This window comes from Perna viridis, chromosome 2 (genome assembly GCF_037379345.1).
Source record: "Perna viridis isolate PV_CMFRI_1.1 ecotype Kerala chromosome 2, ASM3737934v1, whole genome shotgun sequence".
Classification (NCBI taxonomy): Eukaryota; Metazoa; Mollusca; class Bivalvia; order Mytilida; family Mytilidae; genus Perna; species Perna viridis.
The window spans coordinates 5934429-5962358 of record NC_142446.1 but is presented as its reverse complement, the minus strand read 5'-3'; the positions used below and the strand labels follow the sequence as shown (position 1 = coordinate 5962358).

Here is a 27930-nt window from a genome sequence, read left to right as displayed (position 1 = left end):
GAATTCTCATGAAAGTAATAACGACAATTTGGAATGGAGACAGGATAGAAGAGTAGTAGACATCTGGCAGATATGCTGAAAGGGTATGAAAACTGTATATGATTCTCCTCTGTTTTTGCATAATTGCAAATCTGAGCGAAGATATGGTCTTGGCAGCATTCTTTATGAAAAAAAAAGTTTAGAAATTTCCTCCAATTAAAAATAAATGACCAGTCTTGTTTCGACGAATAGAATATATATGAAAATAAGTTAGACGAACGATAAAAACATTTGTATGGAAAGAGTGGGTTCGCGTTTATTATTACATTTTTGTGAACATACCACAAATGAGCGTAAAAATTAAAAAAACAAAAACAAAAATAAAAACAAAAACAAAAACAAAAAACAAAGAGAAAAAGAAATAGACAAAAGGATTGAAAACTGCGCTGATGTGTCTTGCCAAAGACCCATACAAAAGGAAATATCCATGAATAAGTACGGTTTACAAAATGTCATAGGATTAAACAGCTATTTTCTGTCGTTCTTGCATGTATGAACGGATCTGAGAGCTCCAAAACTCATTCGGCCGTTCATGTAATGGTTGGGAGTGGAGAGATCCGTTCATACATGCTTGAACGACCGAATTGGGATTTTTTTAAATGTGTTGAACCGGTAAATGTATTTATAGATTTAGTTCTGGAACAATTTAATTTTGGGGCGAATTTACTTGTAGTTAGGTTATAAGCATTTGTAAGTTTTTTACCCGAGCTGAAAATTTCTCTCCGTGAACAAACTGTACCACTTCAAATGTGGATGCAATAAACTTTTCTTACGGCTATATTATGCCGTTAAGGTCGTTGCCTCGCTCTTTCGAACTACACGGTCGCCATATTGGTTTCAAGTTGACTAGCGTTCATGCTTGTATGAACGATCTGGCGAAGTTCAATCAAGTATGAACTTTCTGGTAAAGACGTTCTCGACCAATCAAAAACGGCTATTAGCATGAAGAATCTTATGATTAGAATTATACAGTGATATACATACAAAGTTATTATGTATATTCACCGCGCTTCATAGGAATAAATAGGAGATAGAAAACCACAAGATATATGAGACCAGGGTGGATTCACATATATTGAAAAAGTGGGTTACAGAGAGGTTACCCTAGCCGGGGGCTAGGGCGCTCTGCCCACAGAGCAACTGGGATGTGTGCCCCAGGTGGTGAAATGGGGTACCCCTGGCGTTTTACATGCTGGGGATGTCAGGCTATACGAAAAACCTGACCGCAAACCATAGTGGTGCACTGTGTTGGGAAAGATGCCACGTTCCTCGCACGTTAAAGAACCCTGCTGTGGTATTCGATAGGAGTAGGAACCTTTGCGCTCCGCCACAGGAGGCTAAATTGCCCGACCTTCCCCATCCCCCCTTTTTCCAGTGGCAATCAAAATTTGTCGACCCTATTATCCTTGTGACCCATCCTTTCTTTTTTTCATTTCATGTTCATTGTCTGAATATAGCTGAAATATTGCTGCTCGGACGTTAAACCCCAACAAACAGAGAGGTTACATGCTAATATTTGCTCACTCTTGACAAAACGCTGCGTGAAATTTTTTATCCGACTTTTGATCCACCATTGGTACGAGAAATCAGACTAATATAATGTGGTAATCGGGAAAAATTGGGATGGTCGATGGAAAAAGCACAAGATATCAAAATGGCATCCCTGCAACAAACTATCAAATAAATCAAAGTACTCTTGTACTGAATCAATTTACATCAATGTTTAAATTAATCGTCAAATTGCAAAAATAGGGTTAAGATAGAATGAAAGAATCGGGATCATTTTAAAATGTATCTTAACACACTCTTGATGTTGTAAATAGTCAAAATTAAACTCGTTTATTTAAATTCAAAATTCTGATTACAAATGATGATCAATTTGTCTTTAAAGTAGCACAATAAAATTCAATTGGAACCGTACCAGTGCGCCATTTTGTGTGATATTCAGATTCGTTGTCAGTTGACATAGAACACCTAGATGAATGAACACAAAACTCACTGACATCTTGTATAGTTGAACTACAAACTACTAGTTTGCCTTTTTAGTTTCAATTTAGCGAACTCCAGATGCCCTTTTTAACATATACATTTACTTCTCATGATACAACTTGTTACCAGTTGATAAGCTATAACTTAAGTGCTACAAATAACATCATACCTTTGACTGACACCATTCCTTAGAAAACTGCATGATCAAAATCACTATGCGCTATGAAATATCAGTTGCCTTTGACAAGGGTTTGTAAAAGTATGATATTATTTCGAAGTGTATGCAAAGGTGCATCTGTAAGTATGTACATAACTTCCTCTGACGCCACAGAGTTATAACTGCTCACCGATCTGGATTGCCGCGAGGCGATTCGGCTATAAACCAGCTCGTTGATATATCGAATACTTTTGTTAAGGCTTTGGATAGTAGGAAGGAAGTCAGAGTAGTATTTTGTAACATAAGCAAAGCATTCGATCGCGTATGGCACACTGGTCTTTTATTTAAACTAAGGAACCACGGTATTTCGGGAAAACTGTTGGATTGGTTTAAGATTTATCTGAGCGGTAGAACTCAACGCGTTTGCTTGAATGGGGGTCTCTCCGAATGGACACCCATAAATGCCGGCGTACCGCAAGGTTCGATTTTTTACCTCTGTTATTTATCATATTTATAAACGACATCGTTGTAGACATAGATGCGACTATTCAGTTATTTGCTGACGATACTAGCCTCTTTCTAACCGTTGATTCGCCTGCTATCGCCGCGAATATCTTAAATGACTTCACGAACATTCACCAGTCGGCAACTACTTGGCTTGTAAAATTTAATCCACAGAAAACCGAGACGATGCTTATTTCGCGCCAGTCTACACGAGTGGTACATCCGGTATGTAAGATGAACAATCACGACATATAGGAAGTGACAAGCCATAAGCATTTTGGTATAACAATTACAGATAACGGATCGTGGCATAATCACATCGACAATATTGTCAAAAAAGCGTTTACCCGTATAAATGCACTTCGTCGCTTGAGATTAGTTCTTGATGAATTTACACTCGAAAAAAATGTATTTCTCGTACGTTAGACCACTAATGGAATATGGCGACGTCATTTGGGACAACAATATAGAATATTTGTCTGAAAAAAGACAAGAGTGTGCAAATCGAAGCCATACGAATAGTAACGGGTGGGACTACACTAACTTCTATAGCAAAACTATACGTTGAGACAGGGTGGGAGAAGCTCGCAGATCGTAGAAAGAATCATAAACTTATTCTGATTCATAAAATGGTGCATAATAATGCTCCTGACTATCTTCGTAACTTGATACCAAACACGGTTTCGGACCTGCATCATCATTTTACCCGACATTCCAACAACATGGCCGAAATACGTACGAGAACCAATATTTATTTTGGTTACTTTTTACCTTCAAGTGTCAAATTATGGAACAACTTGCCTCTCGAAATTCGTAAGGCGTCGTCGTTAGAAACATTCAAGAACTATTTGAACGTTCAGAACGTAAAATGCCCAACATACTTCTATATCGACAGTAGAATGGGTCAGGTGCCCCATGCACGATTACGTATGGATTGTAGTTCTTTGAATGCTCATTTATTTGCGCGAAATCTTGTCGATAACCCAAATTGTACATGCGGTCAGCCCATTATCTTCTTCACTGTAACAAGTATGCAGACATTTACAAAGGTGCAAAAGTATATAGTAGACAGTAAACGGTCTGTGAACACCTAACTGTAATCAATTACCTATTAATGCATTTCATCCTTTTTTCCCTAAATACTTTATTTTCTCCTCGCCACATATTATATTCTTCAACATATGAGCGTGCAATAGAACATATACATGTGCTAACCAAATTGTCATTCGAAGGAGACGAGCTATGCTTGTTTCCGAATCCTTGTTTTAATACTATTATGTTTTGTAATTTATTGTAACCAAACTGTTTCTGAATAGAATATGTTTAAACTAAAAGAGGGGAAGTAGACGGGGTTACAGTAGTTTGACAGGTGCATATTACATATGTAGAATGCATTTTTTTTCATGTCTGACATTTACAAGCCCTGTGTCAAAAAAAACAAAACCCGAGACCAAACGTGAAAAAATGACATGAAAGGCTGTTATTATGATAATTGATTCATTCATTTCCAACAAGATTGCTATGTGTAGCTATACGTCCCCCGTCGCCGCAAAAAAAAAATTGACATGCAGAAGTTCCATAACTCCTATAAAATTTGTTAAAATTAAATGGCCCCTTCGAAGGGGTGACGGACGGACGGACGCATGCACGGACACCGGTCTTCATATATTTTTGGTAGTGTATTCTATAATCGAAAAGTGGAGGGTAGAAAATAATTAGAATTGGTATGCGCTACAATAAACTGATTAGATTAGGTCAAAATTATACGTAATTCGTAATTCACCGGTATTTCTATGTCCCATTTCCCTTATTTGTAATACTTCAGAAGATTTCCCAGTTTTCCTATCACTGTCAGCTGGTATCTCCTTCGGTAAGAATACAACGACTTCATTAAATATCACGCCTACCAAATATCACATATGTTCATTGAGCATTTTTATTATTTAGGCCATACAATAATGCAGCGATCATGTATCCCTTTTTTTTTAAATTTGAAGAGATTTTTTTTCGATACAAATACGTGTTATAAAATAATTGAATATACAGAAAATGCATTCACAATGCTCAATCTAGACACTGCTACACGTATTTGTAAATCGCCTCTTGAAAAACTTTGTTTCTTTGCCTTTTCGGTATTTTAATTCCCTTTCCAACATCTCTGAATTCATTTGAAACTGAAGAAAAAACCGTGTCCAGGCCCTTCCGTTCACTAATTTTGCTACACGTACTATACATGAAACAAGTGTCGTAGCAAGCATAGCGTTTCATTTACAACTGTGTAACATGTAAAGATATGTGACGTCGCCGAAATAAAGTTTGACGTTACGAAAAAAACCCGAAAAAAAAACGGTCAGTATTCCCATTTTAGGAGAGCATGGGTTAACGAGTCCCGTTGTCAAGTGATTTTTATACATCTTTCGATAGCTATTGCAGCTGATAATTATATACTATTTTTAAAAGGAAATTCTAAGCACCGTTATTTTACAATACTAAGAAATATTTTAATACCTGCCGATTTTTAACAATTTCCCTACATATCCTATGTATTTTCATCACTGTACTAGTATATTTCAAATCTTATGTACTTAGAAAACGAAATCCGATACGATGTCATTTTTTTCTGTCATATGATTGCATTCGAGTCGATCTTTCCATATCGAAAATTTCAGAAAAATTCTAGGACGCGATATTTACGTATCTTTTACCTTAAATGTCACTGCAATATACACATGTGCGCAATTTATTTTTATGGTTGTTAAAGTGTCCTGTTGATATATTCTTCTTTACATTGCAACCAGAATTGGCGTTTTTCAACAATAATATGTCTTTTTCATGATTTGTATTCATCGGGCGCTTTTTAAAAATCATCTTCAGGTGCTATTTTCCCCTAGGTGCTACCGGGCGCTTTTTAATAGGACCATTTCTTCTCCGTCAGCGATTCCGTTTGTTAACTTATCGTTTCCGGAGAAAACAAATAAGCATCCCCTGAAATAAGCGTGAGCAGTATCTCCAGTTGCAATATTATGAATTTATGAATGATAACATTAACAGCAATTTTTTGTCGAAATAATATAAGAATACGTACCAAATGAAGTAAGATACAGAAAAAAATGTACCGAGGATTAACATTTGCAATATTTTTACATTATGATTATATGAATATGAAAACGATTCTATAACAGTATAAGTATAGGCGGATAGCCGAATAGGAAAGTATATGATTTTCTGCAATGTCTTTCCATGGATATTTCTAGCATTCAGAGGGTCCTGAAAAAGGTCCCTTTCCCAAACAAAATTATATCAAAATCATGCAATATTCCCAAAATTTTGACTCCCAAATGGCAAATTTGACAATAATTTTTTTCCCTAAATGCCTGAATTGGGCATTTCCTAAAATACCCAGATAAACCCCTACTTCCACAAATGTAAATCTATTAGGCCCACATTGAGGCAAACATAAACATATTATTATAGAAGAATTCAAATTTTAATATATAGTACCATCAAGGATTTATGTAAAGCAAGGATTAGAATCTTGTGCAATTTTACATAGTACAATAATAAATATGGTGTGTGGCGATGTTCAGCGAGATCACCCATGATTCATTTCTTTGGTGCTGAGCATGCTCTCTTAATGGCATTTCATTGCGATAAAGGTACGTATTCCGGACCATATGGTTTGAAAAAAATTAGAATATCCCATCTCAAGTTGCCTCCTGAATGAAGGTGTATAAAGAGTTTTATAGCTGAAGCTGTCCCCGCATTTGTGATGTCAACATTTTTATATGCCTTGGTTTTGACTTCTGACTGCATAGCCCTGCCTTCGAGGGCATAATCCCGCTTCATTTAAAATTCATACTCCTTCTTCAAAACCCAACTATCATCATAAAATTTGTTTCAAATTGATCAGATATGGTCCATGGGTGTATATAAGCAGTCTTATATCCGTAGATTCCCCTTCCTCCCTGATATCAACGCTTTTATTTGACCTACTTTTAACTTAAGAAAAAAAATGGCGGTCAGAGTCATTCCCTCAAGGACAGTTTTCCCTCCTAATTTAAAATTCAAACTCCTTCTTCAAAACCTGAAAGATCATCATAAAATTTGTTTTGAATTGAACAAAAATAGTCTGAGGGTGTATTTAAGAAATTTTATAGCTGTAGCCTCCCATTCTTTCGTGATATCAACGTTTTTATTTGACCAACTTTTGATTAAAAAAAAATGGCGCCCAGAGTCATGCCTCGAGAAGGGTATTCCCTCCTAAATAAAAATTCTTACTCCTTCTTCAAAACCCAAATGATCATCATAAAATTCGTTTTTAAATTGATAAAAATGGTCTGATGTTGTATATAAGGACGTTTATAGCTGTAGCTTCCCTTGATTTTTTGTGATATCAATGTTTTAAATGACCTAATTGACTTCAATAGCAGTATAGGCAGCAAGTAGCAGTGGCCAATTACGAGATGCGAATCCTTCTATATTCAACTCCTTGGTACCATATATACATTCGTATTTGATTTTCCAAGTTCAGATCTCAAAACTAGAAAGGTGTTGAATAGAGGAGAAGGTTGATGTATGGATGTGAATAACACTACAAATCCTATAAATAACATTTTGTATAATTGGGTCAATGGCAATAGACATTAGTCTGCAACTGGTTGATAACATATTTATTAGGGGATTCTATAACAAAATATATCCTATGTAAAATTATCTTTTTAATTTAAAAAAAAAATTATAAAAAGAAATTTGACAATGACTCATATTACATTTGGGTATTACAGGAAAGTGTGTGTATGGATAAAGGTCAATCATTAAAGCAGATACCAACAATGTGACACCTTTCAATGGGCCACTGATCGTGGTCAATTTCTGATAACTCTTCTTATTTTCTTAGTAGTTTTATAAAATATTTATAATTGTATAATGGTATCATGCTGTCATAGTCATCATAGCCTTCGTAGACACTTAATGTCCATACAATAACTTGAGTATGAGTGAATAGATCATAATGAAATTATACCACAAGATGCCCTACCACAAAGAAGCCTGGGATAGATTTTGGGGGTTGTGACTGGAACATTTTAGGAATTAGGTCCCAAAAAGAGGCCTGGAAAGAGCATTTTCATGATATCAAGAAATTAACTTAATTTCGGTATAAATGAAGTGATCTCTTTGAAACTGGATCTAAAGTTGCTATACTACAATTAGAAAGCTGGGATTGTTCTTTGAGGTTTTGACTTTAACCCAGTAGGAATTAGGGGTCATAAATTGGTAAGGAACAACAGAAAAAGGAACAGATATAGTGAAACACAACAAGTGCACCGTCGCATAACTTCTGTTAAAATTGTAAATACCAAGATCACCAAAAGGTCTTCAATAAGTGTAAACATACCAAGTAAGCTCTGAAAGACCCTGACAACAAATGTAAAAAAATGCACTGTAATAGAACAATGACACTCCTTCAAAATAAACTAAAAAGTCAATAACAACATGAAGACACATTGTCAAACATTATTGACACTGGGTGAAATCATTCATTTATAATCAAGTATCATGCTGCAAGCGCAGCAGACAACTTGGAAATGATGGACAAATATCCGAAGTTGACAAAATATAGATTAAAGAAATGAAAAATTACCAAAAACATGCAATTAAAATACAGGCATTTTCATGATGCCTGGACAAGAACTTTGTTGAATTGTGAATGAAACTCTTTGATATTGTACCAAAAGGTTTCATACTACAAAAAGGAGTACTGGGATTGCTTTTAGGGGTTGTTACTTGAATTATTTAGAATTAGGTTGCCAAAAAAGGGGACCAGAAACAAGGGTTTTCATGATGTCCTGATAATAACTTGACTGTAAGTGAATGAATCTCTGAAATATTACCATAGTGTGCCATACCCCTAAATGAAAACTGGAATTGATTTTAGGAATTATTGCTTGAACCATTTATAGATTATGGGCTAGATGGGGGCCAGAAACAAGCATTTTTATTATGTCAGGACAACTACATGTCTAAAAGAAAGTGGATTTCTTTGAAATTATAGTAGAAGGTGCCATACAATAAAAGGATTGCTAGGTTTGATTTTGTGTATTGTGACTTGTATGATGAACTAATAAGGAATGAGGGGCAAAAAAGAGGCCATAAATATGAATGGATATTTTTTAAACTGTACCAGAGATGCCATACCTCAAAGGAATGCTGGGATTGGTTTTGGGGGTTGTGCTTATAAGGGGGCCACTACAAGTCTGGTCAATTTTTTTTTTCTGTGTAAAATATTTTATTACAATCAATACTCAGAGCAGTATGTGTCCGTACTTGCACCAACTGTAAAATATTTTATTACAATCAATACTCAGAGCAGTATGTGTCCGTACTTGCACCAACTGTAAAATATTTTATTACAATCAATACTCAGAGCAGTATGTGTCCGTACTTGCACCAACTGTAAAATATTTTATTACAATCAATACTCAGAGCAGTATGTGTCCGTACTTGCACCAACTGTAAAATATTTTATTACAATCAATACTCAGAGCAGTATGTGTCCGTACTTGCACCAACTGTAAAATATTTTATTACAATCAATACTCAGAGCAGTATGTGTCCGTACTTGCACCAACTGTAAAATATTTTATTACAATCAATACTGAGAGCAGTATGTGTCCGTACTTGCACCAACTGTAAAATATTTTATTACAATCAATACTCAGAGCAGTATGTGTCCGTACTTGCACCAACTGTAAAATATTTTATTACAATCAATACTCAGAGCAGTATGTGTCCGTACTTGCACCAACTGTAAAATATTTTATTACAATCAATACTCAGAGCAGTATGTGTCCGTACTTGCACCAACTGTAAAATATTTTATTACAATCAATACTCAGAGCAGTATGTGTCCGTACTTGCACCAACTGTAAAATATTTTATTACAATCAATACTCAGAGCAGTATGTGTCCGTACTTGCACCAACTGTAAAATATTTTATTACAATCAATACTCAGAGCAGTATGTGTCCGTACTTGCACCAACTGTAAAATATTTTATTACAATCAATACTCAGAGCAGTATGTGTCCGTACTTGCACCAACTGTAAAATATTTTATTACAATCAATACTCAGAGCAGTATGTGTCCGTACTTGCACCAACTGTAAAATATTTTATTACAATCAATACTCAGAGCAGTATGTGTCCGTACTTGCACCAACTGTAAAATATTTTATTACAATCAATACTCAGAGCAGTATGTGTCCGTACTTGCACCAACTGTAAAATATTTTATTACAATCAATACTCAGAGCAGTATGTGTCCGTACTTGCACCAACTGTAAAATATTTTATTACAATCAATACTCAGAGCAGTATGTGTCCGTACTTGCACCAACTGTAAAATATTTTATTACAATCAATACTCAGAGCAGTATGTGTCCGTACTTGCACCAACTGTAAAATATTTTATTACAATCAATACTCAGAGCAGTATGTGTCCGTACTTGCACCAACTGTAAAATATTTTATTACAATCAATACTGAGAGCAGTATGTGTCCGTACTTGTACCAACTGTAAAATATTTTATTACAATCAATACTCAGAGCAGTATGTGTCCGTACTTGCACCAACTGTAAAATATTTTATTACAATCAATACTGAGAGCAGTATGTGTCCGTACTTGTACCAACTGTAAAATATTTTATTACAATCAATACTCAGAGCAGTATGTGTCCGTACTTGCACCAACTGTAAAATATTTTATTACAATCAATACTCAGAGCAGTATGTGTCCGTACTTGCACCAACTGTAAAATATTTTATTACAATCAATACTCAGAGCAGTATGTGTCCGTACTTGCACCAACTGTAAAATATTTTATTACAATCAATACTCAGAGCAGTATGTGTCCGTACTTGCACCAACTGTAAAATATTTTATTACAATCAATACTCAGAGCAGTATGTGTCCGTACTTGCACCAACTGTAAAATATTTTATTACAATCAATACTCAGAGCAGTATGTGTCCGTACTTGCACCAACTGTAAAATATTTTATTACAATCAATACTCAGAGCAGTATGTGTCCGTACTTGCACCAACTGTAAAATATTTTATTACAATCAATACTCAGAGCAGTATGTGTCCGTACTTGCACCAACTGTAAAATATTTTATTACAATCAATACTCAGAGCAGTATGTGTCCGTACTTGCACCAACTGTAAAATATTTTATTACAATCAATACTCAGAGCAGTATGTGTCCGTACTTGCACCAACTGTAAAATATTTTATTACAATCAATACTGAGAGCAGTATGTGTCCGTACTTGCACCAACTGTAAAATATTTGATTACAATCAATACTGAGAGCAGTATGTGTCCGTACTTGCACCAACTGTAAAATATTTTATTACAATCAATACTCAGAGCAGTATGTGTCCGTACTTGCACCAACTGTAAAATATTTTATTACAATCAATACTCAGAGCAGTATGTGTCCGTACTTGCACCAACTGTAAAATATTTTATTACAATCAATACTCAGAGCAGTATGTGTCCGTACTTGCACCAACTGTAAAATATTTTATTACAATCAATACTCAGAGCAGTATGTGTCCGTACTTGCACCAACTGTAAAATATTTTATTACAATCAATACTCAGAGCAGTATGTGTCCGTACTTGCACCAACTGTAAAATATTTTATTACAATCAATACTCAGAGCAGTATGTGTCCGTACTTGCACCAACTGTAAAATATTTTATTACAATCAATACTCAGAGCAGTATGTGTCCGTACTTGCACCAACTGTAAAATATTTTATTACAATCAATACTGAGAGCAGTATGTGTCCGTACTTGTACCAACTGTTCAGGGTTTACATTTTATTACAATCAATACTGAGAGCAGTATGTGTCCGTACTTGTACCAACTGTTCAGGGTTTACATTTTATTACAATCAATACTGAGAGCAGTATGTGTCCGTACTTGTACCAACTGTTCAGGGTTTACATTTTATTACAATCAATACTGAGAGCAGTATGTGTCCGTACTTGTACCAACTGTTCAGGGTTTACATTTTATTACAATCAATACTGAGAGCAGTATGTGTCCGTACTTGTACCAACTGTTCAGGGTTTACATTTTATTACAATCAATACTGAGAGCAGTATGTGTCCGTACTTGTACCAACTGTTCAGGGTTTACATTTTATTACAATCAATACTGAGAGCAGTATGTGTCCGTACTTGTACCAACTGTTCAGGGTTTACATTTTATTACAATCAATACTGAGAGCAGTATGTGTCCGTACTTGCACCAACTGTAAAATATTTTATTACAATCAATACTGAGAGCAGTATGTGTCCGTACTTGATTACAATCAATACTGAGAGCAGTATGTGTCCGTACTTGATTACAATCAATACTGAGAGCAGTATGTGTCCGTACTTGCACCAACTGTTCAACCTCTGCTGTTGTACCAAGTTGTGCCCTGTGATTTATTGTCATTTACATGTAGTCAGAGATGGGCCTTGAAGCATTTACATGTAGTCAGAGATGGGCCTTGAAGCATTTACATGTAGTCAGAGATGGGCCTTGAAGCATTTACATGTAGTCAGAGATGGGCCTTGAAGCATTTTCATTGTCAATTTTATTCTGAAAAGATAAGAACTCTGTATAGCTATCTGCTTAAATAAATTATCTTACTCAAAATAGCTCCTAAACACTGCAATGTGGTTACTGTTGCTGAAATTAACTCTTAACATGTACATATGGACTTCATGTGAAATGAAAGTAAGATTCATCATTAATAGTGTCACAGTTTACAATAGTTTTCTTCATTAAGTTTTGTCTTTGATTTTACAGCTTGACAAATCACTGAAATATGATGCAGTTACTAGATTAGCTGTTATAATTTAAATTGTATATTTTATCCAAGAACAAAATAAAGCATAACATTTTCAAATTTCTTGTAAGTTTATCTTCATGAAATGTGTCTTTTTTTCATTTTTACTACATTATGCCATACTTTTTGTCACGTTGACACTTGTACAGAATTTTTATAGCATGCTCTACTTAATATGTCTGTGTATTATAATTTATTTTTGCCAGCCTAATTCAATTCTATTATAATCTCATGGTGTTTTTGTTTATAAAATGATGTTATACATGTACATGTATGTATTTAGGTTACAGACCACCAATTCAACCAATGAGCATTTGGAACGTACGCAAAAATAGTCCTACGCAGAAATTACCCCTGTTCCTCATAGTGCTGTGAAAAAAGTTCTCATCTTATTTAAAAAATTCAAACAGTGTCTGAAAGGAAAAACATTTCTGTACATTTTATAGGTGCATTTTGCTTCTTGTGATGTGAAGCCTAATCTCCATAATGATTTTTAAATATACCCCTATCTTGTGAAAACACTGGGATTTCCCATGCTATTTATAGACCCTTCACTTCCGGTGACCAGTACTGCACTGCAAGTCTGCTAACCCCACATGCCATTCTGAGGATTGTGAGCTGACATATGTAGAATCATGCTGATATATAGTCATCTGCAGGTTAAAGTTAAGGTAAAGTCCAGAGAAGCCATTGAATATTGTGAAATTAGCATAGAAGCCTATGGGAAGTGGAATTAGTGGTTTTTAGCCTTAAGCTGAAGCCATGGCAAAATGAAAAGTTTCTTGAAATAGCTTTAAACTACTTGAAGATCTTGTTAACTTTGCCATGAGAGGAATACACTACAAAAATCCTTCAAAATATGCATTTTTTTAAGTTATAGGTCCAAATTATGGAAAATTGGTCTTTTTGGCTGATTTTTATGTCCTATCTTGTAAAAAGTGTAGAAAATTTAGTAAAAATATCAAATATTAAACTTTGAGGGCTATATTTACCTAAATATGGTAGTAATAAGCACTTGAAATCAAGTTTTGTGTAGATTTGAGCAAAAATTAGGTTAGAAATGAGGAAAAACTCACTTTCATTACTGCGGTTAAGGCCATATAAGCATTCCCCTATGGCAACATGGAAAATCCATTATTGAGCACTTTTTTTGCTTTAGGTGCCCTTTACTGGTCATGTTCTAATGTGAAAACACTGTATTTACAAATTTAAAGCCAACTATATCACCTTTTGTGAAAATTTAAAGATTTAGGATTTTTGACATGTGATCAAGAAAAAGGGGGAGGCATGTCAGAAATAAATTTTTAAAAATAGACCAATTTCTCAGAAAATGATTACTTTTAAAACTATTTCTTCATTAATATTGTTAAAAAACAAGTTGTGATTGATATTTTTTATTTGAAAAGTCAGAAAAAGTTCTTTGCAAATATTTAATGCATTTCAGTATGGTAGAATATTTTCACTTTTTTGCTCGCACAACTTGGTTACCCTATATTTAAAAATTAAATATTTAAAAAAGTGCTTGTCACATTTCACTGAAACTTTGCAAATGCATTCAGTATGTGTGTAGGAAGATACCTGTATAGTTATTTATTTTTTCTAAGACAAAAAGTGACTCTTTAGGTTACAGACCACCAATTCAACCAATGAGCATTTGGAACGTACGCAAAAATAGTCCTACGCAGAAATTACCCCTGTTCCTCATAGTGCTGTGAAAAAAGTTCTCATCTTATTTAAAAAATTCAAACAGTGTCTGAAAGGAAAAACATTTCTGTACATTTTATAGGTGCATTTTGCTTCTTGTGATGTGAAGCCTAATCTCCATAATGATTTTTAAATATACCCCTATCTTGTGAAAACACTGGGATTTCCCATGCTATTTATAGACCCTTCACTTCCGGTGACCAGTACTGCACTGCAAGTCTGCTAACCCCACATGCCATTCTGAGGATTGTGAGCTGACATATGTAGAATCATGCTGATATATAGTCATCTGCAGGTTAAAGTTAAGGTAAAGTCCAGAGAAGCCATTGAATATTGTGAAATTAGCATAGAAGCCTATGGGAAGTGGAATTAGTGGTTTTTAGCCTTTAAATGAAATAAGCACAATGTCCATATCTAAGTAGGAAATGAAAATAATCCTGAAAAAGGGTTCTTTGAATAGCAGCTTATCAATAGTCTGTCCTGAAAACTTGAATCTACTAGTCTGAAAACCAATTTTGTACCATATTGACAGTATCAAACATATAAGGAAGCCCATTATTCTACAGTTAACCACCATGAATTACTCATCCATATTCACAACATTACCAGCCTGGGATCCGCTACATTTAGTTAATGTTTTAGCTAAAATGAGATAAAGGAACACTAATGTTGTTCAACTAATGGAGTATCAACCACTGAAAGGAAGCCCCTGCTACAACCAGCCATGTTTTGACATCTTACTTCTGTGGAATATTTGTTCAATATGGAGAATGCTATGTAATAATATGTACATGCATATCGTATGTTTCAACAGGATCAGTAATCATTTGGGGGCAAATAACCTTTATTTATTTCTTACTGTAAAATGTGTTACCACATAGAAAAAAAATGTTTGTAGCAGTACTAAACATTGAACTGTTAGGAGAGTATGAATATTGAAAGTGTTGAAGAAAGCTGTGATTAAATGAGTGGGTAGCACAAGTTGAATCACATGCATTCTCAGTTAAGGCTATCAAGTTTGTTTATTATGTCTGTTTTATCTTTTTAACAAAAACAGTTTAAGTTGGAAGGGAGATAACTATTTGAACAAGTGAATATCATTCCATGAACTCACAGTATATATATATTATTGCTCTTCTATTCATTACCCTATTCATAATTAAGAATTCGTTGTTTTAAAAAAATTATTTGATTTATTTACATAAAAATACATTACTAGATGATGCATGATGTGTAATCTAATAATGTACTTGTCAGGTTGAATGTAGATGGGCTGCTTGTTTACTTTCCATATGATTACATATACCCAGAACAATACATGTATATGTTGGAGTTAAAAAGAACACTGGATGCTAAGGTACGTATGAAATATATTTTTTAAGATCTTTCAAGATTCTACATGTATTTTTTTGTTGATGTCAGATGCCATAACTTGTAATATTTCAAAGCTTAAAAACTGCAAATGTAGTTAATTGTATACTTGAATTATGTTTAAAAGATATCATTTTTATAGGATTGCACTAATTTTGCAATAATGGTATGGTATTGTCGTCTGTAGACACTTGTTTTTCATGCAATAACTTGAAGTATTAGTTAATGGACAGGTATAAATTTCTTACCACAAAAGGTCAATTTTGATGGTTTTGCACCGAACAGTCTAGGAATAAGGGGCAAGAAAATGAGCATATTTATAAAACTTTTTGAAAAGCTTTTTTCATGACATATTTTAACTTTCAGATAAGACTCCGAAGTAATAAACAAGCAGTTTCTTTGAGATCTAGATGTTCCTTGAAAACAGTAAACTTTGTTTAGCATACAATAAGTCTCTGAAATCTTCAGTATTTTAAGGTGAAATTATCCTTTTTTTGATATTTCTATTGATATGTTTTGTATTTTTTGTTGTTGTTGATGTAAAACAAAATTGTTGCTTTTGCAAAATAAGAAAATAAGGGACAAACAGCAGTTTTGTCATTTTATTCAAAAGCAGATAAAACAAAAAATACTAAGTAGAATTGTTCACAAATTGCATGCAAATTTTGAATTACTTTCCACAACTTGTTATGAAATAATTGCCCTTTAAAGTTATAATTTAATGATTTTATTTATACGAAAAAAATTGTGGTCATATAATGGTATGATGTTGTTTTTGTCATTGTCTGGACAATAACTGGAGTATAAGTCAATTGATCTATTGGACGTTTTACCTTAAGGTGCTTGTCACTGGTTCATCTAAAGAAACTTCTCCACTATTTCTGAACACTACACAAAATATATTCCACATGCAATTCCCTTTATATAATTCAATATCTCTTTCTAAATCAATAAATAATATGTTTCAGGCAGTTATTCAGTTTAACAACATTCTATCATTGCTGCAAATACTGTTAAGATCTAGTCTTTAAATCAATTGAAGATTCAAGGAACATCTTTTTTGGCCTTGAAAGATGTTAAATTATAAATCTGCATTTAGGAGATTTAGCATGTTCCATTTAACTTCATAATTTTATTAATATTTTATGGTTAATAAGCATAAAGTTTAACCAAAGAAAAATTTTAGGTGGGAAAATTCAAATTTATAAAAAGTGTCTGTTTTGGAAAATCTTACATCATCTTGATATTGTTTTCTTAAGCTGAAATCGTTATAATTACAGTGTAGGAATAACTACTCTGTTTAAAAATTTTTTGAATGTAATTGCAAATTAATTTTTGGGCAGGTCTAAAAAATTTTTGGAAAAGGTGAAATGAAGAAAAATTTGTAAATGTGTGTGAATTATTGATCTACCGATAATATGCTTGTTATCAGTATTAAAGATTTTCATTCAGTTTAAGCATAAAAGAAGAAAAAAAACCAATTCTAAATTATAAGGGAAAAAGCAAATTTATGATTTCAGTTTTAGTTTACATCATGAAGTCTTTGAAATTCTGTTTATGGTACTTCACAAGGATCAATAATCTTCAGTTCTAATGGCACTTTGATTCATTTTAGAGGACATTATTCGATTGTTGTATTACAGGGACACTGTGCATTAGAGATGCCCTCTGGAACAGGAAAAACTATATCTCTGTTGTCACTTATACTGGCATATATGCAGGTAGTATAACATAAACAAATATCAATACCAAGAAATCATAGTCAGAAAAAAGATGGTTAGCATGAGTATTACTGGATTGGAATACATTTGTAATAATAACAGATCTAACAATTTGGAAAAAAAGTGTTGTAATGTTTAAAGGTAGATATTGCCAACTATTAAGCAGGGTAGGAAACTCACTCTAATTCTAGCCAGTCCTGAATACAATGTTTCAATATATTTAGTATGTATTGGGCTATATAGATTTTTGCTGAAATTAGCCAATCCTGCCAAAAAATAGCCAGTCTCTGGCTGGTGGGCAAGCTACTATTTCTAACTCTGTATTAAGTAGCAGTCTTTTTAAAAGGTGATCCATGCATGTCGGAAACCCACCAAATTCACTTTTTATTTCTTTAGAAACAGTTACAGACTATATAACCAGTCTTAGTTTTTCTTTCAATTGTTGCACTTTCAAGATAAAAATGTAGCATACATAGACAGCATGGATTTTATCTTCACCATGAATCACCTCTACAATTTGCAGTTTCTGAATTTTATATGGACTGTTACCTAACATACCAGCAATTTGTCTAATAACCATATTTTTTTTTACATACAGTTACATAGTAGTTTTATTATATACTGTGAAAGTTCTTTAATTCGTGGGTACCAGTTTTTGTGGATTAGGGAAGAAACACAAGTTAGTGGATTCTTCAATTCATGGTTTTGAGGTTTTCAGTATACACATCAATCGAAATCTGCTTTTCATTGGGAACCAAATTTCGCGGATTGGCCTACCCACAAAAACCAGTATTATCAAATAACATGCTTTTTAGCTCACCCGGACCAAAGGTCTCAGTGAGTTTATGCCATCACTTTGCGTCCGTCGTCCATAAAGTTTTCACTAAACTACATGAATTCGCTTGACTGATTTTACGTAAACTTAACAGAAATGATGTATGCAAGAGCCTTTACAAAAGGTCAAGTGGCAATTTGAGCCTCAGATTGACCAATTTTCAAAGATCAACTTCTCTGAAACCATAGTTCTGAAACTTAATGGGGTTAATGACCTCAATGCCCTTTACAAACAGTTCACTTTTTGTGTAGCTCAGATGGCTCAGCTGATGGCTGTGGCCACTCAAAGTTGCCATTGAAACCCTATGGGCGAACTCATTTTGGCCTGTATCTTTGCTTTTACTGACCCAATGTTGACCAAAATTGGCAGAAATAATAATAGGGACAAGTTTATTATCTGATGCAATTTGGTTCCACTTGATCAAACAAGATGGCCACCAGAGACCATTTAAGCTTTCAATGATCAAATGATATGACCACATGATTTCAAGTTCTCCAGGTGAGCAATTCAGGCTCTCTAGAGCCTCTAGTTTAATGAAACCCCTGCTTGTAAAATGGGAGTATATAGTAATGGGATGTCATTCTGTCCATAACAAATATTTCTGTTCAAGATTTCTTGACTTCTATTGGAGGGAATGACTAGATATTTGGTATATGGCTTATGCATGATGACTCTCTGGGTTTTTAGGTCATCTACTTTCTGTTTTCCAACTTAGAATTTTTACTTGTGTGGTATTAGGAAGTTTTCCATTGCCGATTTCTCAGTAGCCATTGGAGGGAATGATAAGATGTTTGGTGATATAGTGATTAGATGAGCTTTTAAGATATTTCTATATACAGAATACAACTTTATTTAACATATTATTTGATTAATTTAAAATTTCTGTTATTAGCAAGAAACCTTGAAGCAGCTGAGGTTCTCTACTTAGCCTTTTTGTGGGGAGTGGGGGGTATAGATTTAGTGAGCATTGCTCACAGTTTTTCTAATTAACAGTAGATTTTACAAAAATGATGGAAGCAAGAACAACAGATGATGATAGTATGAAATGTCATAGAACTGTTCCCAACGTCTACGATATCTACATAGAACTATTCCTAACATCTACTATATCTACATAGAACTGTTCCCAACATTTACAATATCTACATAGAACTGTTCCCAACATCTACTATATCTACATAGAACTGTTCACAACGTCTACAATATCTACTTGAAACTGTTCCCAACATCTACTATATCTACATAGAACTGTTCCCAACATCTACAATATCTACATAGAACTGTTCCCAACATCTACTATATCTATATAGAACTGTTCCCAACATCTATATCTACATAGAACTGTTCCCAACATCTACGATATCTACATAGAACTGTTCCCAACATCTACTATATCTACATGATTTAAGTTTTTTACAGGAACATCCTTTAGAAGTTAACAAGTTGATATACTGCTCCCGTACTATACCAGAGTTAGAGAAGGTTTGTCATAATCATATATTAAGAGTAAGATGCAGTTTAAAATCTTACTAAAAGAAGTTCTGCCTGAAAACCTTTTCCTTCAATTTATTGCTTTTACTTAGGCAACTCATGAAAGACATGCTTGTATATCAAAACTGGTTTTGGTAGGTAATAAATGAATATTTACCACTGCAGGTTAATAAAAGGTGATAATGTTATCTGTGTCATGAGTATGATAAGAAGTTTGTTTTATAATTCAAGGTAAATTCTATACATAATAATAATGATCAAAGCTGTATGTTTGTGTCTGCTGTAGTTTTTCTTTTTTTGGCTTTTGTCATTTTTGTATCACACAAATGGCCTCAAATCACCTCAAATTTAACCAATCAGATCCCTTCAAATAAAAAATTTGAGGAAAATCTTATTTTGAAAGTGGCCTTAGAGTTGTAAGAGCTACTGTTGTTATTTCAAAATAACCTAAGGTGTATGACCAATGACACTTAATTTGAGTTATTTCCTTTTTCTGTCAATTGATGAATTTTCAGTTTAAGTTGTATATTGTAGATTAAACTGTTTTGGTAAAATTACGAAGATTTACATACGATGAAACTTAGTATTAGAGTGGATTTTTTTGTAATGTCTTCCTCACTTGAAGTATATTTGTTGTGTGAAAATAAATTCAGAAATATTTAACAGGTTGTTGAGGAGCTGAAGAATTTGATAAAGTTTTATGAAACTACAACTGGAAATTCACCAAAAATTTTAGGACTAGCTCTCAGCTCTAGGAAGAATCTTTGTATCCATCCAGAGGTAGGTATCACCAATAGAGATTCATCATCAGCTTATAAATTGAACATTTAAAATTTCTATAGTAAATACATGTAATTCTTAAAAATCACATCAATCTGTATGGCTGTAATAGTAATGAGAAAAAATATCTGTTGCCTGTGATTTATCTATAGAGTTAACATGCCCACTCTGAATTTATATATGATTTACTGTATGTATAAATCTTCACCTTAAATTTAAAAGATTCAAGGGTGATGCATAGATGCTTGGATTTTTTCCTTTAAATTTGCAAAGTACTACTTGGTTTTGACAATTTTTAATAATTGAGTTTTTTTTCATGCAACTTAATAGCTATATATTTCATAATATAAAAAGCATTTTTGAACTCTCACTCTGTATTTTAGCTGTAGTAGTAGTTGGAAAAATAGACCTGATTTCCCCTGCCTTTAGCTTATTCATTCTCTTTATATGACAACAATGCGATATTGAATTTGACCCCAAACTGTCGTAGAAATAAAGGTTCATTAGCAAGCATTACATAAAACTTTGATGTGTAAGGTAAATGTCAAATTTCAAAATTTCAGTGTTCTATGACCACATTTATTCTGGGGCAGAAAATTATGCTGTGTCAAAAAAAATTTATCACAATCAAAATTCAGAGATGTCTCTAGTTAGGGGCCTAAACTTGCCCCAACTGATCAGATCACATCTTCTGCTATCATGTTAAGGTTTGATGCATTTCATTGTTGTTAATGCTTCTTGTGAACATGCCTAAACCCTTTCAGACTTTCACATCCAGTGAACATGCCTAAACCCTTTCAGACTTTCACATCCAGTGAACATGCCTAAACCCTTTCAGACTTTCACATCCAGTGAACATGCCTAAACCCTTTCAGACTTTCACATCCAGTGAACATGCCTAAACCCTTTCAGACTTACTGGTAATCATAACATGATTTTTTCAATAATATTTTAAGTTGCTATTGTTACATATATTTGCAGGTCAGCCAAGAACGTGAAGGTAAAAACATGGATGGATTGTGTCACAAGTTGACATCATCATTTGTTCGTGTCAAACGCAAAAGTGATCCTACTGTCCCAGTTTGTGACTTTTTTGAGGTACATGAGTATGATAGTAGTGATAGGAATGTATTCACTATACTTAAGAATGCAGTTTTTGTTAGTCTTTTAAGTTTTGATTATAGCAAGTGGATTCAGGATTAGTATGAAAGTTTGCTTTATTAAATGCAATTTTATAATTATTTGCAAGATTATGATCAATGTACAAGAAGTGCCTATTTCTTGTAAGTATATTTGCCATTTACTCATATTTTTTGTGACTTTAAAGGAGATGCATTAACTTTTAGTCCCCACTGGATTAATCACATCACTAAAAGTTATAGCAAGTAATCATGCCTCCTAATGATTTATTAGATATCAAAGTTTTAAAGCACTGAATAAGGAATAAAAGCAGATAAAGAATCAGTCGACCCTCCTTTATCACACATTTGCTTTCTCAATTTTAAGGCAAAAATTTGAAAATAATGAAGCAAAAGTATGGGAAAATTACCTTGTAACCATGTATAGGTACATGCATATTTGATATTGGAAGATGAATTTTTTTTTCTTAATTTTCCAGAGGTTTGACAAAACAGGAAAACAGACCCCTTTACCTACAGGGATTTATGGTCTAGTAAGTTCACTATGGACAAGAACATAAACATAAACCAAAACTACAAATAGCAACAAACCAAAAAATAAACAATGACTTTTACACAAAATATAAATAAAATGAATAACTGAGATGCATGAGAGCATAAACAAGGTATGAGGTGGAGAAGGTATAACCATGTAATTCTATCCTCAAAATGGAGAAGGTATAACCATTTAAATCTATCCTCAAAATGGAGAAGGTATAACCATGTAATTCTATCCTCAAAATGGAGAAGGTATAACCATGTAAATCTATCCCCATGGTGGAGAAGGTATAACCTTGTAAATCTATCCTCATGGTGGAGAATGTATAACCATGTAAATCTACCCCCATGGTGGAGAAGGTATAACCATGTAAATCTACTCCCATGGTGGAGAAGGTATAACCATGTAAATCTATCCTCAAAATGGAGAAGGTATAACCATGTATGTCTATCTCCATGATGGAGAAGGTATAATCATGTGTTATACTTCATTTGAAATTCTGGGTTTTTCATTGGTTTACAAATTATTCTGGAACACCACCCTTCCATCCAGAATTCCACCTGTTCCATCCCGGATACCACCCTTATGTCCAGAATACCACCTGTTTGTTCCAGGATACCACCCTTCTATTCAGAAACCTCCTGCTCCTTCCAGGATACCACACTTCCACCCAGAATATCACATGCTTCAACCAGGAATCTTCATTATTATCCTTTCTGTTTGTTCTCTGCTTTTTTATACTTCTGCAAAAACACAAAAGCATCAGAGGAAATTTGTTAAAAATGGATTTTGTGAATGTGAATAAAGAAAAATATCAGTAATTTATTAAAAAATAAGGTCACAAAGGGGACACAGTGACGTGTACAAAGAGGAATTTGATTGTTCAGTTTCTATTAAACTCACTAATAAAGAATGGTGAATCAGGAACTGTTAATGATGTTCTGTATAACACATGCTGCCTTCTGTTGAGGTTGGTTTACTAGATCACATTATTCAGTAAAGAATATCATTCTTGATTTCGTCTTAGTTTATATTCTACCTTCATGTGCTAATCTAATGTACCACCCCTCAACTGCAGGCAGTATGTGTATAATAAATCTATTCTCATGGTAGAGAAGGTATAACCATATACATGTACATTTGTCCTCATGGTGGAGAATACCAACTCTGTATTCTCATGGTAGCCTGCTCAACTTGAGTGTGGGAAGTAGTGGGTTCGATCCCCAAACAAGTTACACAAAAGACTTTAAAATTAATAGTCACTGCTTCTTCGCCAAGCACTTGGTAGTTAGGAGTTAAAGGGATGACTGGTTGGCTTTGACATAGAATAATATGAGTGGGGTCACATGCGTACTTGTGGGCTGTTACTTCTATGAGGTAGCACAATAAAAACCTAGCTCAGGGTGTCAAACTAGTACAAACCAGCGTTTACATGTCCTGAAATACACCTAATATCTGTAGTAGGACATAAAACCACATTTAACTGATCAATCAATTATAGTACAGAAGATAAAACGTTTCTTGACAGCAACCATGCAATTTTTGACGTATGTTAATTGCTTTAGGTGTAGGTTTTAACCTTAGTTCAAATCTGATATGTTAATTCTAAGCATGCAATGGAAGTTTTTGTAATTCTGTCATCATCTAAAAAATCTGAAACTACTTATGCAGGAGGAGTCACCATAAGCTGACCTCTTTAGTTAGGTAAGTTCCAAATTTTTCTTTAATAACTTATTGATATGACCCTTTTCATTTCAAAAAGGTTTTTTGCTAGAGATTTTGTTTTGGTATGCCAACAAAGTTATTGGGGGAAATAACAGATAGATAATCCATATTATTAGATGCAATGAATTATGTACTTTATTGTAATCTTTTCAGGATGAGTTAAAGGACTATGGAAAAAATAAAGGTTATTGTCCTTATTTCCTTGCCAGATATGCTGTAAGTTTTCTTCTTGTTCTTGTGAGTTTTTAGCTAAGAAGAAGTCAGTGATACTTGTACACTATAACCTTAAATTGAGAAATAGAAATCAAATTGTAGGAATTTCATGTGTGCCCTGCAGATTTATTTTCTGTGTTTAACCAACTTCACAGAAAATGTGTTTGAATTAGTTCAGTACGCACTGTACGATCTGTCTTATATGATTTTTTTTCTCATTTGCAATGATAGACAGATGAAGGTATTGTTTTTCCAGCATTGTTGGCCTCGGATTTTATGTTTTGTTTTTTTTATTAGGTTAGTTTTATATGAACCACCTGTGCTATTTCAATCATTTTTATATGCAGTTGCATCAGCCACAAGTATATCGCAAGTTTGTATATGTTTGATGCATAACCCTCTGCAGTCATGGTCTATTGACTTTTAAATTTCTTTTTAAGGTTTTGATGTTGATGTTTCTGATTAGGTCAGTTTAACATGAACTATTCACGTTAGGTCAGTGGTATTTAGTGTATAGTTGCATTAGCATCACTACATTACAGTTCTATATCATGAATTTGTCCTTGCAGTCACTATTAAATATTGAATAACAGTGACCATATGCAACAGACAAATCTTAGGTCATTATAATGTGTTACAACCAGATACACACACTCAAGTATGATGAGTAAATAGAGAATTGTATTAAATAGCAACAACCAAAATGTTGTTTGTTGTATGTCATATAAGACAAGTTGTATACAATAAATCATCAAAGCTTAATACTCCCATCAAACTTTAAAACCAGCCAAGAACTGATAGGCTTGGAATACTGTTTCTTTCATTCTAAGCTTGTGATTAACTTTCCACAAATTTTTTCCAACATTTTACATTTGAAGCTATAGCACAATTTTATCATCCTTAGTGAAAAATAATTTAAACCACTTATCTTTATATTATGAGAAATTGTTTCTTGTCTTAGATTTTGTCTTCAGAATGAATGAATGAACTTTATTCTCATAAACTACATATTACATAGTTAAAGAGAAACACATATATACAATAATGTATAACAATTATATGCATGTGTGAAGAATACAAAACTTTATAAATTTAGAAGATTAACCTGGAGAACTGACTTCCATATTTATCAACTTTAAAAATCTGCTTAATTTTTCTAAAACTATAATATTTGTTGTGTTGAATAGATTATCAACCTTAAAAATAATAGGATTTTTCCAACAATACTCAGGAAGTAATTTTTCTCTAACTAAAACAAAATCTTCGCAAGATAGAATGTAATGGAATTAATCACTGATGTCACTCGAGTCGCAAAGTTGACAGAGTCTCTCATTCCTAGGAATGCCTTGCCACCTTCCCGTCTTGATTGGCAAATGGTGACTACAGCATATAAATTTGCATAGAGTAAATGAAAAATTATCTGGTAATAATGTTTTAAGATATTTTTCAAATTGAACATATTTGTTGTATATTCGATAACAAAGACATTTTGGGATTCCTTTATATGAGATAAACACAATCGAGCAAACTGATCTTTATAAAAATCTGTTCAATATATTTTGAAACACCTTTGTCTGCATATTGCATATTCCATAAATAAGACATGCCACAGTTGTGTAAAATGTTTTTGATAAATGATGGCCACTTGTTGTCAATACCATAGTTATTATAGTTAATAAACAGTAACTTGTTCAACAAACTAGATATTTTGTTGTCTTTCCCTGTTATAAGGCTACCCCAAAAATTTAGCAATCTAGTGTTTGCTGTTACCTCTAAAAGATATCGTCCCAGCTTGGCATATACAATACAGTCTGGAGTAGGCTGTTTTAAATGTAAAATATTTTTGCAAAATTTTAAATGTAGACACTCTATAATGTCCATGTTTTCAAATGCCCATATATTAATATAGGAACAACGCATGCATCAAAAATATCCAGTGGACAATTTATTGATAGCTTGTTTCGTCTACATTTTCTCAATACACCATACACAGCTTTCAAACCTTTTTCGTATAGATATTTTCAGGTTGTTAAAAAGGATCCACTTTTAGTGAAATATAAACCAAGATATTTTGTAATCTTTTACTGTCTCAACTTCTTTACCATTTAGAGTAAATTGGAGGTTATTTGCTATTGCACCTCGTGAAAATATAAGTATTTTTGTTTTGTCGTCATTGACAAGTAAATGCCACTCTTCACAGTAGTTTTGAAACTTATTTAACATGTTTTGTAACTCTGTGCTGCTATCAGCAAGTCATACCGTGTCAATATAAAAACAAAATTATTTTTAAATACATATCAAGTTCAGATTCTATATCCATTGTGATAGACTCAAGATCCACCACATTTTTGGAAACGAAAAAATTTTGTAAATGATTTAGATAAACCGAAAATAGAGCAGGAGACAGGTTTTCGCCTTGGAGAACACCTATTTCACATGGAAAGTAGTCTGATTTGTTTGAATTGAAAATAATTCTGGATTTAATGTTATTATACATATTTTGTACAATTTTAAAGAATTTTCCATTGAAATTATTAACTAATAATTTACTCATTAGTAAATTTCTCTGAATAGAGTCAAACGCTCTTTGAAAATCAGTGAATGCACAATATAATTTCTTTTGTTTGACCTTTAATAATTCATATAAGGCATACAAAGAAAATATATGATCAGATATACTATATCCACTTCTAAATCCTGCTTGATATTCGAGTAATATAGAACTTTTCTAAATAGTTACACAGCCTGTGGTTCAATATCCAAGTAAAGATTTTTCCAAGATTTGATAAAAGTGTAGTAGGTCTATAATTCTTAGGTTCAATTTTACTACCTTTGTTTTTAAAAAGTGGAATAATGTTACCATTTAGCCATGCTTCTGGCATTATTCCAGTATCAAGTATAATATTAAATGCATTCACATATACATCAGACATAACATCAGCAGTAGTGCATAAATATTCATTTATTACAAAATCATCTGCTGGAGACTTGTTATTTTTAGTATTTTTGATGGCTCTAATAACCTCCTCCTTAGTAATAGCTTTGTTAAGATCTGCATTTACAATAATATCGTCATCATTTTCTTGTTTTTAGAGCTAAATTTAATTTAAATTTTTGGAAAAATATCCTACTTCAGCAAAAATGCTTTATGCAAGTACTGAATTTTGTGATTTAAACCAATTTTACATTTCTCATGAATAAAATCAATTTTTAAATGGACAGATGGGCATTGTTTATTTACAGATTAACCATGCTAACATTGTGGTATACAGTTACTACTATCTCTTGGATCCTAAAATCTCTGAACTGGTTTCCAATGAACTTTCCAAGAAAGCTGTTGTTGTATTTGATGAGGCCCACAATATTGGTTTGTATTGTTAGTCTTTATATATACTCACAGTCTTAAACTTCAGGCATGCTTATTATAAGTTATATATACTGATGGCTTTAAACATCAGACTTGTGTATTGTTTTTTTTTTATAATCACCATGGTCACACTTTAAACATCAGACTTATGTACTTTTTTTTATAATCACCATGGTCACAGCTTTATTTAACATCAGACTTATGTATTGTTATATATAGTCACAGTTTTAACCATGTAAGTTTTATTGCTGATTGTCAGATTAATTTTTGTCAATTAATACTTGTGGACTATTCATAGGAATTATTTCAAATTTGATATACATCTTTTTAAAACATGATAAGGTGTGTAGTGTATGCAATTCTTATCTTGGTTTAACATCAACCTCCTTTTTATCAGATTGACAACTTAAACTGATTGGTTTTACATGTACAGACAGGGGTATCTAT

The 27930-nt window shown here is 33.3% G+C and overlaps 1 protein-coding gene across 4 annotated transcripts in view; it reads left to right on the top strand.

Moving 5' to 3' along the window:
• LOC148623452 (general transcription and DNA repair factor IIH helicase subunit XPD-like) overlaps positions 1–27930 on the top strand; it is a 102048-nt gene that overhangs the window by 34218 nt on the left and 39900 nt on the right. Inside the window, exons 1-9 of one of the 4 annotated variants that reach the window (XM_088565248.1) lie at positions 5644–5782; positions 15561–15660; positions 17318–17395; positions 19650–19712; positions 20388–20501; positions 21483–21599; positions 22120–22173; positions 24057–24119; positions 27360–27483. In XM_088565248.1, coding sequence (XP_088421374.1) covers positions 5778–5782; positions 15561–15660; positions 17318–17395; positions 19650–19712; positions 20388–20501; positions 21483–21599; positions 22120–22173; positions 24057–24119; positions 27360–27483 — 718 coding nt within the window. In that variant the 5' untranslated portion in view covers positions 5644–5777. Of the gene's footprint in view, positions 1–5643; positions 5783–6326; positions 6346–15560; positions 15661–17317; positions 17396–19649; positions 19713–20387; positions 20502–21482; positions 21600–22119; positions 22174–24056; positions 24120–27359; positions 27484–27930 lie in introns of those variants that run through there. The other 3 variants (XM_088565249.1, XM_088565251.1, XM_088565250.1) reach the window with 3 other exon arrangements.